The sequence below is a fragment of the Rattus norvegicus genome, chromosome 3 (genome assembly GCF_036323735.1).
Source record: "Rattus norvegicus strain BN/NHsdMcwi chromosome 3, GRCr8, whole genome shotgun sequence".
Classification (NCBI taxonomy): domain Eukaryota; kingdom Metazoa; phylum Chordata; class Mammalia; order Rodentia; family Muridae; genus Rattus; species Rattus norvegicus.
The window spans coordinates 174,128,573-174,144,475 of record NC_086021.1 but is presented as its reverse complement, the minus strand read 5'-3'; the positions used below and the strand labels follow the sequence as shown (position 1 = coordinate 174,144,475).

Here is a 15,903-nt window from a genome sequence, read left to right as displayed (position 1 = left end):
CCTCAAAGCAGAGGCCAACACCACAGAATTGATGTCTATCTGCCTCTCTCTGTGTGCGTGTGCGTCTCCACAGATCTGTGGGGCTGGCAGCAACCCCGAGACCTAGGAAGGGAGTTTGCCATACAACGTGAGTTTAAGAATTACATTTCACAAGAAATGGCTGGGAGGCTGCCACAGTGAATGGATATGGAGAACAAATGTCTGGGTCTCAGTCCACCATAGTGTTGTAGAAGGAATCTGTCCGGCTGGGGTCAGGGTCTTGGTGGGGGAGGTACCACTCAGCCAAACAAAGTCAGAGGGATAAACCTGGTCCCTGTTCCCTTGCCGTGCCCCCTCCCAAACCCCTTAGCTGAACCCCTTACTGCTCACCTCCAGTTCTTTGTATGCGGGGGTCCTTCCTCCAGACGCAAGAGAGCATAGCGAGCTGCACTGAGAGACAGGCCTCGGATCCCATCCCCCCACTCCTTCTCTGCCCTGGGGACCAGGAAGGGGAATCACATGAGTCCGAGAAACCAGGAGCAGCAGGGGAAAACATCTCACAGAACTGGCAGTTCCAGGGCACAGCCATCTCTCCCCCACATCACTCTGGCTTCCTGACTTAGACAAGCCGTAATCATCCCTTTGAAATCATTTCTAAATCTAGATGCCCTCTCGTCCGTTTCTCAAGCCTTAGCCTCATGTCCAGACCTAGCCCATGTCACCATCACCCCGTCCCCTGTATTCCAGCCCTGGACCACCACCCAGTTACCCTTCACCGTCTGTGTTGCTCACCCTGCCCACCCTCAACCTTTCTGGCCTCCTCCGGCACCTACCCCCGGTACTCGATGTACTTATAGATGAGGCCAGCAATGAGCATAGCTACCAGCGCATAATACCAGGAGCAAATGAACATCAGGGCCAGGCAGAGGCTCATGCCCAGGAAGGAGAGGGTCCTGAAAAGAAAAGAGACCCTGCCCCTGAGCCCTGGCAGGGCTGATGGTGAGTGACACTGACTCAGACGGCACGGCCTGGGCAAGACATGGTCCTGCAGGCCTACCTCCTGCCCTGTTGTCACCCTGAGCACCACACAAACACGAAGCTTTCTAAATAAGTGTCCATGACAGGACACAGATCCATGCCCCCACCAACTCTCAAATCACTGCCCCATCTCTGTCCCTGAGACCCTGCCTGCCGGTCAGCCTCAGGTACATGGCTCCAAGTGGTCCATGGACACATTGGAAACAGGACCTTCCGGAAGGAAGCCAGCCTCAAGAATGGTCCTGAGACCGAAGTCATGTGGCCTTCAGTTCATTCTCCAACAGTCTTACTGGAGACCATGGGCCAGTCACTTGCTGTGAACTCAGATTTTTTTGGTGTGGAGTGAGCATGGTCCTTCCCATCATAGAAGAAAAGCCACAGAGTGACATGTCGAGGAGGTCTGTGGACCCCGCCTCAAGGGCTGAGTCCTCTCTGCATCCAGGGCCAATGTGCTCCCCAGGAACCCAGGAGGGAGTGTGACTATTGTGCCCAATAAAAACTGAGACTCCAAAAGGCTCCATCACCAGCCTAAGCTCCCAGAGCAAGAAAGTGGAGAGTCAGCTGGTGAATTTGAGTGTGTCAGACTCTAACCTCCATGTCACATTTTAAGAGGTGGAGCAGGGAGAAGGGGTCACTGAGGTCTATTTTATGACTGCCACGTTACTGCCTATACTCAGAAGACCCTCTCTACGACCTTCCTGGAGCTAACTGGATACAAAAGTTGGAGGGATGGGACACCCTGTTCAATGACCTCAGAGCTGAAATGGGGCTAAGGAGAGGTAAGACATGGTTCTGTGGGAAAGGGTTTGGGGAGGAGTGCTCACCAGTGGTAATATCGGAAACGTGGCCTCCAGTTGGGCGTCCTCAGCAGTGTCTGCACCGCGCAAGCCAAGTTCACAAACATGTAACACATCAGGAAGAACCTGCAGTGAGAATTGATCTGAGGTGAAACAGGTGCAGGGGACGCAGAGAGAGAGAAACCGAGACCGGAAGAGTGAACAGGACTGACAAACCGAGACCGGAAGAGAGAACAGGACGGACGGACGTTGCAGGGAGAGGGGTAGGAAGAAAACGAGAGAAAGGGCTGGACCTCACAGCACACCCTCGTGTGTGTGAAGGTGAACCTGCACGACAGAGGGCAGGCTTTTATGACCACGGCGGAACTTCTTGGAGTTGTAAAGATGGCGGGAAGCGGTGGGAAGGACCCAAGGAAGAGACCCGTGGGACCGACAGGTGAGCTCCAGACCTGGTACGCACATGGAAAGGATAGGGGCGACCTCATCCAGGGAGGCGATGAGGATGCCGATCTCACAGATGCAGGCAGTCAGCAGCAGCGCCCAGGTTGGCTCTCCGTTGGCTTTGCCATGGCCAAAGACCTAGGAACAGAGCAGCCATCAGTTTCGGGAATTGGGGGAGTAGAGACCGAACTCTTATAACCAATAAGGGGCTACGAAGAGACAGCTGTATTCTGCACCATCTAGGGAACTCAAGGGAACAGTGGGCTCTCTCTGCCCCACCCACCCTCATTGACCCCCCAGAGGGAACCAGGCTCCTGAGGGGTAGACTGAGTGTGTCTGTATGCTCTATAGACTTTTTTTTTTAAAGATTTATTTATTCTATGTAAGCACACTTTCACTATCTTCAGACACAGCAGAAGAGGGCATCAGATCTCATTACAGATGATTGTGAGCCACCGTGTGGTTGCTGGGATTTGAACTCAGGACCTCAGAAAGAGCAGTCAGTGCTCTTGCCCGCTGAACCATCTCTCCAGCCCTAGACTTTTTTTCTTAAGGACCACAGGGGAAAAAGCTTTTCCTTGCCCTACCACTGAATCTCTGAATCCCCAACTGGCCCCTTGGATGAAGAAGAGCTATCTGTTTTTCCCCTAAGAGCAGACAGTGTTCATAGACGGTACTGATCACAGGTCCAAATAAAGTCCTTTCTTTTCTAGTGTAGCTGCGGGGTGATACACAGGAGGGAGCTCAGGGCTGGTGATGGCCCTGGTTTCATGTCTCCTGGACAGGGGCCCAGATGACTGATTTTTTGTATGGGGTGGCTCTGTCACACTGACCTGCAGGAAGGGCACTATGCCATCCCGGGAGATGGCCTGCAGCAGGCGTGGGGCCCCTGTGAGGCTCTGTAGTCCAGCTCCGCAGGTAGAGAAGAAAGAGCCTATGACAATGACCCAAGGAGAAGGCCAGGCCAGGGTGCCCACCACCAGATTGCCATTCACAGCTTCCCCAAACCTGGAAAGAGAGAGGAAGGGCACAGAGATATGGGGGTGAACGATGCCATCTGGATTCCAGAGTAGGTCACTCCAGACAGATGGCACGCCCAACAGGGTGCTGACCACAGGATTAGGCTTCACAAGGGTCAAGGGAGAGACAGAGCCAAGCATCCTCAGTACTGTGTCTGTCTGTATAACCTTGAGCCCACCACTGACCCTCCTCAGCTTACAGCTGAGGATCTCTACAAACCTACCTCATCCATGCCAATAAAACTGCCCAGAACGCGGTGTGAGGGTGATTTGATAAATAGTTGTTAACATGACGGTCTTGAGCTAGTCACTCAGGCTCTATAGGACTACAGCATCTCCACGAGAGAAATGGAGGCTCTGGCTTCACTGTGTGCTGGTGGTGTATGAATCAAATAGGAGGGGCTGGGTCTGGAGGGATGGCTCAGTGGTTAAGAGCACTGACTGCTCTTCCAGAGGTCCTGAGTTCAAATCCCAGCAACCACATGGTGGCTCACAACCATCATGGGACCTGATGCCCTTTTCTGGTGTGTCTGAAGACAGTGACAGTGCACTCACATACATTAAATAAATTAAGAAGGGAGGAAGGGGACTGCAAGATGGCTTAGGAGGGAAGGACCCTGGCTGTGTGCCCTGCCCCACACACGTGGTAGAAGGAAAGAATTACTAGAGAACTGACTCCCACAAATTGTCTTCTGACCTCCACACATACATTATGACACAAACATTCAAATGTGCACACACATACATGCACACATGTACATATATACAATAAATTAATGTTAAAAAGAAGAAGAGGGGTTGGGGATTTAGCTCAGTGGTAGAGCACTTGCCTAGCAAGCGCAAGGCCCTGGGTTCTGTCCCCAGCTCCGAAAAAAAGAAAAGAAAAAAAAAAAGAAGAAGAAAAAATTAGGCCGCATGGTGATGTACACCTTTAATCCCAGCACTCAGGAGGCAGAGGCAGGTGGGTCTGAGTTCGAGGCCAGTCTGGTCTACAGAGTGAGTTCCAGGACAGCCAAGGCTACACAGAGAAACCCTGAGTAAAGAAAAAGAATAAAAGAAAACAAAACCAAAGGAAAGAATTTTGCATCCGTGGCACCGTCTCAAAATGGAAGGGGTGCACAGTCCCAGTCACCTGTGAGGCTGGTGCAGAAGGACCCCTTGAGTCCAGGGATCTCAGACCAGCCAGGGAAGCAGAGCCACAACCCTACCTCCAGAGAAGGGGCGTGGGCAGAATAGATGGATCATCTGCTAGGAACACTAGCTGCTCTTCCAGAGGACCTGGGTTCAGTTCCCAGCACCTACATGGTGGCTCACAATCTTCCTGTAAGCCCAGACCCAGAGGATACTGCAACTCACATCTGGCCTCCATGGATACCAGGCATGTATGCGGTGAACAGACATACATGGGGACAGACACTCATACACATACAATAAAAACAAATACTTTTGTAAATGGTGAAAGAAAAGAGAGTGAGTGGGTGAGGGGAGAGAAAGAGGAGGGAGAGTGGAGGGAGGCTGCTGCCTCAGTGGCTAAGGAGTCCTGTCCCCCAGATGTGCTCACAGGGACAGGCCCACGGTTAAATGAGATGCATGGAGGGCAAACTACTCTCAAATGACCATCAGATGCAAAATTTTCAGACCTGAGCTTAATCCCTGGGATCTATGGAACCGACTCTTGAAAGTTGTCTTCTGACCTCCCATAAGTGCTATGGCACACGCATGTCTGCACACACATGCACACAGCCCCCACGTCATATAAACACACTGATAATTAATAAATAAACAAACAACATTTTGGGGGTGGGGTAGTTGAGGCAGGGCCTCTCTACATAGCCTTGGCTGTCCTAGAACTATGTAGACCAGACTGGCCTTGAACCCACAGAAGTCTGTCTGCCTACTAAAGGCATGCACCACCACACCTGGCAATATTGTATGTATGTATGTATGTATGTATGTATGTATGTATGTATGTATGTATGTATTTAGGTTTTCAAGACATGTAGCCGTGGCTGACCTGGAACTCACTCTGTAGACCAGGGCTGGCCTTCAACTCACAGAGATCTGCCTGGTTCTGTACGGGGATTAGGGGTGTATGCCACCACAGCCCAACAATAAATAAACATTTTAAAGAAAGTGGGAAGGAAGAGTGAGGCGAACCCCAGGCAGCACCTGCAGGGGGCAGGTACCAGTACCCCTGTTCCCCAAATGCCAGGTTCTGTGGTGCTCACTCCTCTGTAGACGGCACAGTTTCCACTGGCAGGCACACATTCTCCTGAAACCTCAGACTCATGTCTGGTGACTTAGAGCCCCGAACACACTGGAAGTGCTCTGGCCCCAGATGTATTGTTTAGGAGACAATGACGGAGAAAGATGCACAAGCTGAGTTGAGCCAAATGAATGCTTTTGATCTGTGGTTAGTGACGACAAATTACAATTCACACACACACACACACACACACACACACACACACACACACACGAACACACAAAACCCTCTCAGCTCTTCCTCAGAGCGGCTGCTGAACTCCTTTAAATGCTGGGTAAAGAGCTGAGGCGAAAGAGCTGCTGGACCCCTGGCAATCTGTGGGAGGTCTAGGACTAAGGGAGATGAATGGACCGCAAACTGCCCTAAAACAGCAGTGATTATGCAAATTGTTCACTTGACCAGGTCACACTGTGCCCCTGCGTGTGCTCTGTAGCCCTGGGTTCCCTTCGTGTTTTGCATCTAAGTCTGTTTGTAAGTGTGGTTGTCACCCCATGGAGCCCCTTCAGGATAAATAAATAAATAAATAAATAAATAAATACAAAACAAGGGGAAAAAAGGAAAAACCCTTTTACTCTTTGCTTCCCTTAGAACCTTCAAGGCAGCAAGCAACACACAGAAGTGTTAGTCAAATGGAGGAATAAAAAGGTCTTAAATGTATCACTATCCCAATCCAAAGGTGACCTTTCTAAGGAGACTTTTTTTTAGAGCTTCAGCGACAATAAAAAGAAAATATTTAATATTTAATAAAAATGGGGGCCTCCCACCCATGGCCCCTTGTTCAGGTCCCAGCCTCCCCGCCAGGTCTATTTCCCCCTGAGCCCACCCCTCCCCCAGAACAACCAGTCCCTTTCCTTACTTGTCCCGTAGGACGACCCCTTCGATGCAGGCTCCGAACAGAACAACAGAGCTGATGTCTATGGCAGAAAGTGAAGGAGAATCGTTGGCATGGTAGTGCCTGCCCCCACCCCCTTCCTGAGCCACCAGAGACGGTAACAATAGCAGTGCCTTCTGCAATATCACACACACACACACACACACACACACACACACACACACACACACACACACACACACACACACACACACACACGTGCATACTCCTGCAATGTCGCTTGCTCGCACGCACGCACGCACACATGCACTCACGCACCCACACACGCACGCATGCACGCACGCACGCACGCACGCACGCACGCATGCGCTCACTGTAGACACAGATCAGCCATGTAGGATACAGACAGCAGAGGTCGTAGCAATGGCCAAGATAGTTCCAGTAGGGATAGACTTCTGGGCATCCCGCAGGTCTCCGGACCGGTTCGAGCCAGCCATGATCCCTGTAGGCAGGAGAGCAGTTCAGATAGTAGCCAGGGCCACCGAGGAAGGGACACGTATTGGAGTTGGGGGCCCAGTCAGTGCTTCACCCTGCCATGCCGACTCGTGGGCGTGGGCTTTTGAGATTCCTTCACCTGGATGACAGTTCCGGCTTAGGTGGCAGGGTTAGCAAACTGAGGACTCCTAGTCTTGGCTCTGACTCTCCGGTCCACCCACTCACAGGCGGAGGCCTCCCTCCCCAAGCTCCCGCTCACCTGTGACTGAGGGGAAATAGATGCCAACAAGCAGGGTGAAGTAGGAGGTCATATCACTGAAGACATAGGGGTGGTCCATGTCAACGGGGGTACCATCTGCCAGGCCCACGGAGGGCATCCCACGCCTCTCCACGATCACCCCCTTGGTCAGGTAGGAACTCCACAGGTTCTCTGTGGGAAGATGAGGGACTCAGGAAGACGACCAAAAGTTTGAGGTCAGAGCTCGGACCAGGAGGAATGGGGAACCTCCTGCCACTGGCCTTAAACACCCCACCATTTCCCAAGCTCCTGCTTTGTACCAGGAGCAGATTTCAAAGCTGAGTGGGACTGAGCCTCTGCCCTTAAGTTGTCCAGTCCAGTGGGACAGACACAGAGGATCGTCTCTGAGACTAACTTCCGCGTGTCCCCAGGTAACCCAACCAGCTCTCAAGCCCCCACTGGTTCTTCCGTCTCTCATCTTGGTAATGGCACTGGTATCAATCAGTTCAAACACCCTGGCATTGCTCTCAACTGCATCTGTCCCCTTCCCTGCCTCCAAGCATCCCGACGTCTGTCCGTGAACACTCACTACTAAGTCTCTTCTCCCCATCCCGGGGCTCCACCACCGTGCACCAGTGGTGGGTAGCATAGATGACTCTGCTATGCTCTAACACTATAGGGTGTTAGGCAGAAGCCTGGGATCTACACACTAAACATTAGAAGCACCCTCTTGTTTGTCTCACTTTCCGTGTGCATGGGTGTTTTGTCCGTGTGCACGTCTAAGCATCACATGTGTGCCTGTGCCTGTAGAGATCAGAAGGCATCAGATCCCCTGGAGCTGGAGTTACACATGGTTGTGGGGCACCATGTGAGTGCTGGGGTTCGAACCCAGGCCCTCTGGAAAAGCAGCAAATTCTCTTAACCTCTGAGACATCTATCCAGCCCCAACTCGCTTTTTTTTTTTTTTTTTTTTTGAGATGGGGTTTCTCTGTGTATCCCTGGCTGTCCTGGAACTCATTCTGGAGACCAGTTTGGCCTCAAACTCAAAGAGATCTGCCTGCCCCTACATCAAGAGTGCTGAGACTAGAGGCATGAGCCATTACTGCTCTGTCAATGCCCTTAGTTTTGATGGCCAAATATCTCCAGGGACCAGCAAGATGGCTCAGTGAGTAAAGGCACCTGCAGCCAAGCCTGATAATCTGGGTGCAGTCACAGAGACCCACGTGGTGGAAGGAGAAAACAGATTCCTGCAAGTTGTCCTATGAACTCCATATGCACACATGACATGCATGTACACACACACACACACACACACACGCGCGTGCGCGCGCGCACACACACACAAGCAAAACAAATAAAGTAAGAGTGTGTTTATTTGTATGTGTGTCCAGACATGATCAAACACCTCCAGGGCAGAAGAGCAGCTCTAGCCGAGACCCTCTACTCCATTCCCACTGAGACTATCACTGTTTCTCAGTATAGAGTCGTCTTTGTCCCAAACTCACAGCACCATCCTCCTGCACCCCACTACCTCCTCCTGCACCCCACTACCTCCTCCTGCACCCCACTGCCTCCTCCTGCACCCCACTGCCTCCTCCTGCACCCCACTGCCTCCTCCTGCACCCACTGCCTCCTCCTGCACCCCACTACCTCCTCCTGCACCCCACTGCCTCCTCCTGCACCCCACTACCTCCTCCTGCACCCCACTGCCTCCTCCTGTACCCCACTGCCTCCTCCTGCACCCACTGCCTCCTCCTGCACCCCACTACCTCCTCCTGCACCCACACTGCCTCCTCCTGCACCCACACTGCCTCCTCCTGCACCCACACTGCCTCCTCCTGCACCCACACTGCCTCCTCCTGCACCCACACTGCCTCCTCCTGCACCCCACTGCCTCCTCCTGCACCCACACTGCCTCCTCCTGCACCCACACTGCCTTCAGGATGTAACTCTTCAGCACGGCTTCTCGGCCTGCCACGGTCTGGCTCGTGCTATCCTCTCTAACAACATCCTTTGTCCCCCTTTCTTCATAGGTTAATTCCAAGTCACACCAAGTCACACCGGATGACCTGGGGTCAGAGGACATGGCTCTGCCTCTCGTGGCCACACACATTAGGCAGGCTGTTTTTGCTTTGTAATTCCCTTATTCCCCTACATAACTGACAAGTTATGGCAAGAAAGGGAAGCCCTGTTTTTGTCACCTGATGAATATGGATGCTGTGTCCTCATAGCTCTCTGGTCACTAGATACACGTCTATATGGATCATAGCTTATTTAGTAACACACTATCTGTCACTAAAGTCCCCAAGGCCAAGCACTGAGACTTGTGTGTGCCGTGGTCCCAGTGTGTTAGCACAGTGTTGAGTACTTAGAGGGTAGAGAACACTTATTAGACAGGCTTTCTCCCGTAACAACAGTGAAGTGAATTCCACACCTTTGCCTCTACCTCTCCATAGTTTTTAAGACATGGTCTATACAAGATGCTCAATTAAAGCTGACTTAATTGAACTGAACCCCAAGGGACACCCGTAATCCTGACCACTTAACCTATGATTCCCCACAGCACTCCCTAGATGCCAGCCCCTTTCCCTCAGACCTTTGATGAGGCCACTTGCAGCACCAGGAATGCCCTGGATCTCTGTGACATTGTTTCGGGTGAAGTACTCATCACAGGTGGCATTGAGGAGGCGGGAGGAACAGAATAGGCCCCAGAGCCGTGTGGTCACCGTCTCATTTCCTTCCCAAGCCAGCTTGGCACAGACATCAAAGCCATGGCGAGACAGCGTGCGGTTCCCCAGGAGGCAAATCCTAGGGAGAGAAGAGAGCAAGGAAGATAGAATGAACAAGACCTCTCCCTGGTTTCACAGGAGAGCCACTGAGAGCTTCAGTGATTCGGATTCCAGGGTCCCACATCCAGAGATTCTGAGTCTGCCTGGGCCATGGCCATCAGAGTTTCTGTAAAGGTCCCCAAACAATTCTAGCACGGAGATGGAGAACTAGTTTGTTAGCGCGGTGTTCTGTTCAGCACCACGGACAGCAGCCCTGGAGGCCTGTCTTCTTAGCTACTGAAAGATAAAGGGGACTCCTTACTAGAGGAGAAACCAAAGGGGACCTGAACCCTGGGCTCTCCCTCTTCTGAGTTCTTTCCCGTCTTTGAGAATGTGTTAGAAACCAAGACTGTCTATTCCAGGAGATTGGCCCATCCAGAAGGTTCCCTACCACACTGAGCATGCTCCTTTAGAAGCCTAAGTCCTCCACCAGCAAGTAGTTGACACACTCAAGAGAACTTCCTCCCAACCCCCAAAATGTTGTCCCATCCTGAATAAAATCCCCTAAACAGAAAACGTTCACCCTTCCAGGAGATGTTACTCTCAACCCACACACTCCAGTTCTGAGAGGTGAAGAGAGGGGAGACCCAGCAGAGGCTCCTGCTATGCCGGTCTGAGCTGGACCAGGGCAGGCCGCAATACTGCAGACTCAGAAAGACAGCACTCACGGGAAATTGGGTGGATCGAAGGCAGACTTGATGACCCCTGCGTAGATGGCCAGGATGGAGAGGATCACGCAACCCAGGAAGACCAGGGCAAACTTGTTCACGTACTTGACGCCCACAAAGACTACGGTGGCCATGCAGGTGAGCACACAGGTGCCATACACCCGCATGTTATTCAACATGGCGGCTGCCTCCCCACTGGCATCTTCTGCCTTGAAGATGGCCATTGCTGGGAAGAGGTAAGCCTGTAGGGAGGGTGCAGAGGACGTTAGACAGATGACCCAGGAAAGGCCAGCTGAGATTCAATCCCAGGGAAAAGGCCTCCAAAGTGGGGAAACGGCATCCATTAACAGGTCACTGGCTAAAGACGAGGTGGGTTCTCTCACAAGGCCTATGATGCAGTCCATGAAAATGCCACTCAAAGATGCTGGGAAAGGCTCTTTACTGACATTATTTATTGTAACTATTAATAATAATTATTGCTTTTATTTATTTGTGATACCAAGGTAGAAAATAGCTGTTCATTCCTAGAGGGTAGGTAAATAAATTCTTATGGTTCTAGCTAAACTACAGTGCTGTTTTAAAAGGTGGCATGGGACTTTGGGATGGTCCAGTGATGAGAAGTACATTTAATATGAACACAAGCCCTGGGTTCAATCCCCAATATCAAACCAAAGAAAGGCGTGAATTTATACGGGCTGACTCAAAATCTGTCCATGGCAGGCACAGTGCTACAGACCTACAACCCCAACACTGTGGAAGGCTGAGGCAGGAGAATTTGAAACCAGCCTGAGCTACATAGCAAGACCTCACTCAAGAGATTTAAAATTATCCATAGTGTATTGAGTGAGTAAGGTCAAGTTCTAAAAAATAATGTTTCTTATGATCTCACTTCTGTAAATTTACACATGGAAATATTTACTCATTTGTGTGAGTGTGACTGTAGATATATTTGTAGGGATGTCCAAATATCAGGAGTACTAGGCATGTGTGTAATCTGAGCACTCAGGAGGCTGAGGCAGGAGGATCGCCAGTACCAAACAAGCCTGGACTATAAGGAGACCCTGTCTTAAGGAAACAAAAGCCGGCTGTGGTGGTGCACACTTTTAATCCCGGCACTCAGGAGGCAGAGGCAGATGGATCTCTGAGTTTGAGGCCAGCCTGGTGTACAGAGTGAGTTACAGGAGAGCCAAGGCTACACAGAAAAACTCTCTCAAAAAAAAAAAAGATAAAAAAGAAAGAAAGGAAAAAGGAAAAAGGAAAAGGACAACAGAAGCTTTTATTGAATAATTGAAATGTGACTTTTTGCATTTTATATTTTCTAAAATGTCTACATGAACTTATTAGTATAAGTTACTTTTATTTTTGGATAAATGGAATGTTCAGGTTCTTAAGGAAATATTTATGGGTGAAGTTATGCTTTACAAATGCAGAAAAACATCACACAGAAAGACAGGAGTATAAAATTCATATGCTAAAATGCTTCTGATGTCCGCTGGATCGCTTTCCCCCTTTACTCTGATATCGTCCCAGTGACAGACCGTGGGCAAACTGATAATGCATTTGGAAACGCCTTATGTCACACAGGGCCTCGGTGCTCTCACCAGAATGCCCATCTCCAGCGCCTCCTAGCCTCCGGCTTCTTCTCTCCTGTCCCCAACCCTAAAGCCCTGCTCCCCAACACCATGGGAGACGGCTGACAAGCACAGACCCCGAAAGCCAGAGGGATGCAGGTCCACACTCCTCCACATGTTCCTGAGACTCTCTGACCTTGCCCTCTCCGTCTGTAAAATGGCTGTGTCCTAATACATGAAAGATTCGTGGTGGGGGAAGGGGACAAACAAACAAACAGAACCTAACAGCCTGAAAACCTCAGGTCTTGCAGGGGACACGGGGGTTGGGAAGATGTTAACTCTACGTCTTTTTCTCTCTTCTTTTCGTTTGTGGCAGGGTCTCTTGTGGCCCTGACAAGCTTCAGACTCACTATGTAGCTGACGGTGATTTCAAACTTCTTATCCCCCTGCCTCCACCTCCCAAGTAAAGAGAGTTTACGTGGTGCTGAGAAGCAAAGCCAGGGCTCCAAGCACACTAGGCATGAGGTCTTCCAAGTAAGCTCCTTAAACCAAGGATCCCTCATAGACACCCACCCAAACAGAAAGAAGAGGAGGCACAAGGCAGCCATGCTCTCCTTCAAACAGCAGGTACCCGGCCCCACCCCACCCCCGCTCCCCCATCAGACACTACTGCTAACAGATCTCTCTACGTGGGTCCCTCGAGGTTCTTTTGCAATCTAAGAACCATCCATCGGGGCTCTGCAGCTAATATCCAAGGAGTGCTTTAAAGCACAGTCCCTAGAATGTTGGGTGGGGGCTGTCATTATTCCAGCTGTCATATTTTAACGCTTACAAATGCACCTCTGCCAACATGCCTGTAGCTGAGTGACCTTGAGCTGGCTTTATCTGCCTTTTGGAACTTCTCGTTTGTAAAATGCCATCATAATGCTTAAACCTCTAAGGATTCGAGATAATGACTGCAAAGCACTTGGAGCTGTGCTGAGAACCCAGTGGGTGCCTGATAAACCACAGCTGTTTGTGTTACATAATTATCGTATCTTGTCTCCCCAACCAGACTGGGAACTCTTTCGAGACAGGCCACATCCGACTGCTCTTTGGCCTTAAGCAGTGGCTTGGCCTATAGCAGGTGTCCAGGAAGCACTGTTTAAGTGGCTGACAGCTTGGGTCCCCACACCTCCTCCTCCTCTTCCCCTCTCACCAGCAGGATCTCGATGGTGCCCAGGATGTACATAGCCCCAGCAAAGGTAGTGCCCAGGTAGAAGCAGAGGCCCACGGCGCCCCCAAACTCCGGGCCCAGAGACCTGGAAATCATGTAGTAGGAGCCACCAGCTGCAGAGAAAATCCAGTGTCAGCGAGACGGTCAGAGGGCTCTGCGGTGATCAGGGCTCAGGGACAGAGGACAGAAGAAGGTTTCTCTAGACCTCAGGCTGCAACCCCAGAAAGGAGTCTATGGGAGACCCAGCCAACCACTCTGCATGGAGTTTGCTGCATTAATTATTACCATGTTGCTAATTACTCCTGTAAAGAGGTCACAGCTCAGAAAGTAGGATGGTAGAGAAGAGGGTCTCGGTTTGAGTGGGGGAGAGAGAGTAGCCATTGCCCTACCCAACACCAGCATCTGCCTCCTTCCCTAGCCCCAAAAGGCTCGCTCATACCCACCCCCATGAACAATCGTAGCTCTCCCCCATACCCTGCACTCTTGGCCTGCAATACTGTCTCGGGTCTTGGGTTGTGATGACCCACAAAGCCTGGCCCAGTGCTCCCCCTGTCCCCTGTCAATCATTAGGCCTCTGGCCCTCCCCCACTCTGCAAAGGGCCCAGTCACATACCAGGCACAACACCATTGGTTGCAATTGCGCTCATGGAAATGGCTGTGAGCATCGTCTGTAGGAAAGAGATCGTCAGAGTGGTGACTGCTGGGGGCAGCAGTGGTCTGGCTGGTGGCCAAGCCAACATACCCTACAGCCACTAGCCAAACCCACAGCCTCTCCTCTCCTGAGCTTCTCTCTGGGTCTGTTCCAACTTTTATTCATGCCAAGTCCTTCTTTAAAAAATAACCTCCTTTTTGCCAGGCAAATAGGAGGAGCTGTAGTGCCAGAGAACTCTGGTAACCACAGTTTGGTCCCTGGGTATCTTATAACCCAAGAAAACTGTTCGCTTCTCAAGCCTCGGTATCCTCACCTACAGAATGGAAAGGACAGGCCCAGCACTAACATCTTCACACACAGAGTGGGCTCAAGGTTATGGGGGAAGACTCAAGAGCCTCCGCTCAAGTTTGGTGAATTTTCCTTTCAATGTGGGGCTAGGAGAATCTAATTGGAAAGTTATCTGAGAGGCATAATCTCATTTCTTGTGAGTAGGGACTTTCCAAAATGTTAGCTCATGCGATTAACTTGAATTTCATTTTCTTCTCTGAATGTATCGTTCTCATCAATGGACGGGCAGCACTTGCGTGACCGCACGCATCTACACACTCAGATCCAGGTGACACCTGATTGACAGGCATCAGAGGGAAGCCTACAAGGTTCAGGAAGGACCAGTCAGACCTAATCTCTCAAGAATCGTAGGCGGTGACTCCTATAAAAAGCTCAGGCCTCGTGCTTCCCACCCACCCCCCTACCCTCCCACCCCCCAGGCCTCAGCCAAACCCCAGCGACCTTCCCTGAGCAGAGGGAGAGGGTCACTCACGCAGGAGCAGCAGATGAAGACCATGCAGAAGGACTCCATGATGCCTGCGATTCCCACCACCCAAGTGAGCCGCAGAAAGAGGATAACACCAAAGATGTTCTGCAGGCACGGGAGGTACACGCCCATGAAGGTGCCCATGCGTGGGGCCTGCAAGGGAGGCCAGCATCAGCCTCTGCCCTGCCTGCTCATTACCAACTGCCTATCCCACGCCTCCTCCGTGTTCCTTCCCTGCCTCTCCTCTCTTGCAGTTCCCCTCCCTTCACTCTTCCCCCAGGTTCTCACACCCTTTTCCTACTCCCTCCCAGCCTCCAGGACCCCTCCCTCATGCAGCCTTCAGGAGGCCTCCCCTCCTCCTCTTACATCCTTCCTCCCCCCCCAGACAGCCACCCTCTCTCCTGCTTCTCCACCATTCACCACTCTGGCCAGATCCATTTTCCTCCCCCACGATCCCTCTCCCATCCCTTCTCCCCTGAAGCCCCACCTGCACCGGCTTCTTCTTTCCGCCCTCATTGTTTTCTGCTTCTTCGTGCTCTTTGCTTCCCTGAGGCAGGTTGGTGTAGTTGGCCAGCCCACTGAGCAGGGAGGATACCATGGGGCTGGTGTCCATCTCCTCCTATGGAGGGAAGCAGGTCAGTGTTAGGGAGCTGGAGGGGCGGGGCGGCAATTGGAGTGAGCTGGATGTAGAGATGGGGACAAAGGTCAAGCCCCTGAGTTTGGGATACACTGGGAACAGAGGAGGGGGGAGCAGGGGGACAGGAGGAGATAGTGAGACCAGACAGGGAGACAGGGAACCAAGAGGGTAAAGCCAGGAGAAGCCAAGGAGGGATAGGGAGGCCCAGGAAGAAGGTGGACCTGAGGGAGGGATGGAGAGGCCACTACTCTTCCTGAGGGAGGGTGGGAAGAGCCAGCGAGGCTAACAGCAACCTAAGCAGCCCACCTCAAACAGGGCCATGTTCCTGCCATCATACTCTCTCCCCTTCTCCGTGTCCGTGCTGTTGATGAAGGGGCTGCTCTCCTTGGGATTGCCGTCACCTGAGAAGGAG

General features: G+C 51.6%; 1 protein-coding gene across 7 annotated transcripts in view; it reads right to left on the bottom strand.

Annotated features, from left to right (window-relative positions):
- Window positions 1–15,903, bottom strand: part of Slc12a5 (solute carrier family 12 member 5) — a 39,280-nt gene that overhangs the window by 10,637 nt on the left and 12,740 nt on the right. For all 7 annotated transcript variants that reach the window (NM_001393675.1, XM_039104204.2, NM_134363.2 and 4 more), the window contains 15 exons: window positions 15,798–15,892; window positions 15,342–15,473; window positions 14,861–15,007; window positions 14,002–14,056; window positions 13,371–13,501; window positions 10,602–10,843; window positions 9,702–9,913; window positions 7,127–7,297; window positions 6,776–6,874; window positions 6,397–6,454; window positions 3,089–3,263; window positions 2,275–2,393; window positions 1,842–1,940; window positions 813–932; window positions 370–474 (listed from right to left, as the gene is read on the bottom strand). In NM_001393675.1, the coding sequence (NP_001380604.1) occupies window positions 370–474; window positions 813–932; window positions 1,842–1,940; window positions 2,275–2,393; window positions 3,089–3,263; window positions 6,397–6,454; window positions 6,776–6,874; window positions 7,127–7,297; window positions 9,702–9,913; window positions 10,602–10,843; window positions 13,371–13,501; window positions 14,002–14,056; window positions 14,861–15,007; window positions 15,342–15,473; window positions 15,798–15,892 (1,960 nt within the window). The remainder of the gene's footprint in view (window positions 1–369; window positions 475–812; window positions 933–1,841; window positions 1,941–2,274; window positions 2,394–3,088; window positions 3,264–6,396; window positions 6,455–6,775; window positions 6,875–7,126; window positions 7,298–9,701; window positions 9,914–10,601; window positions 10,844–13,370; window positions 13,502–14,001; window positions 14,057–14,860; window positions 15,008–15,341; window positions 15,474–15,797; window positions 15,893–15,903) is intronic.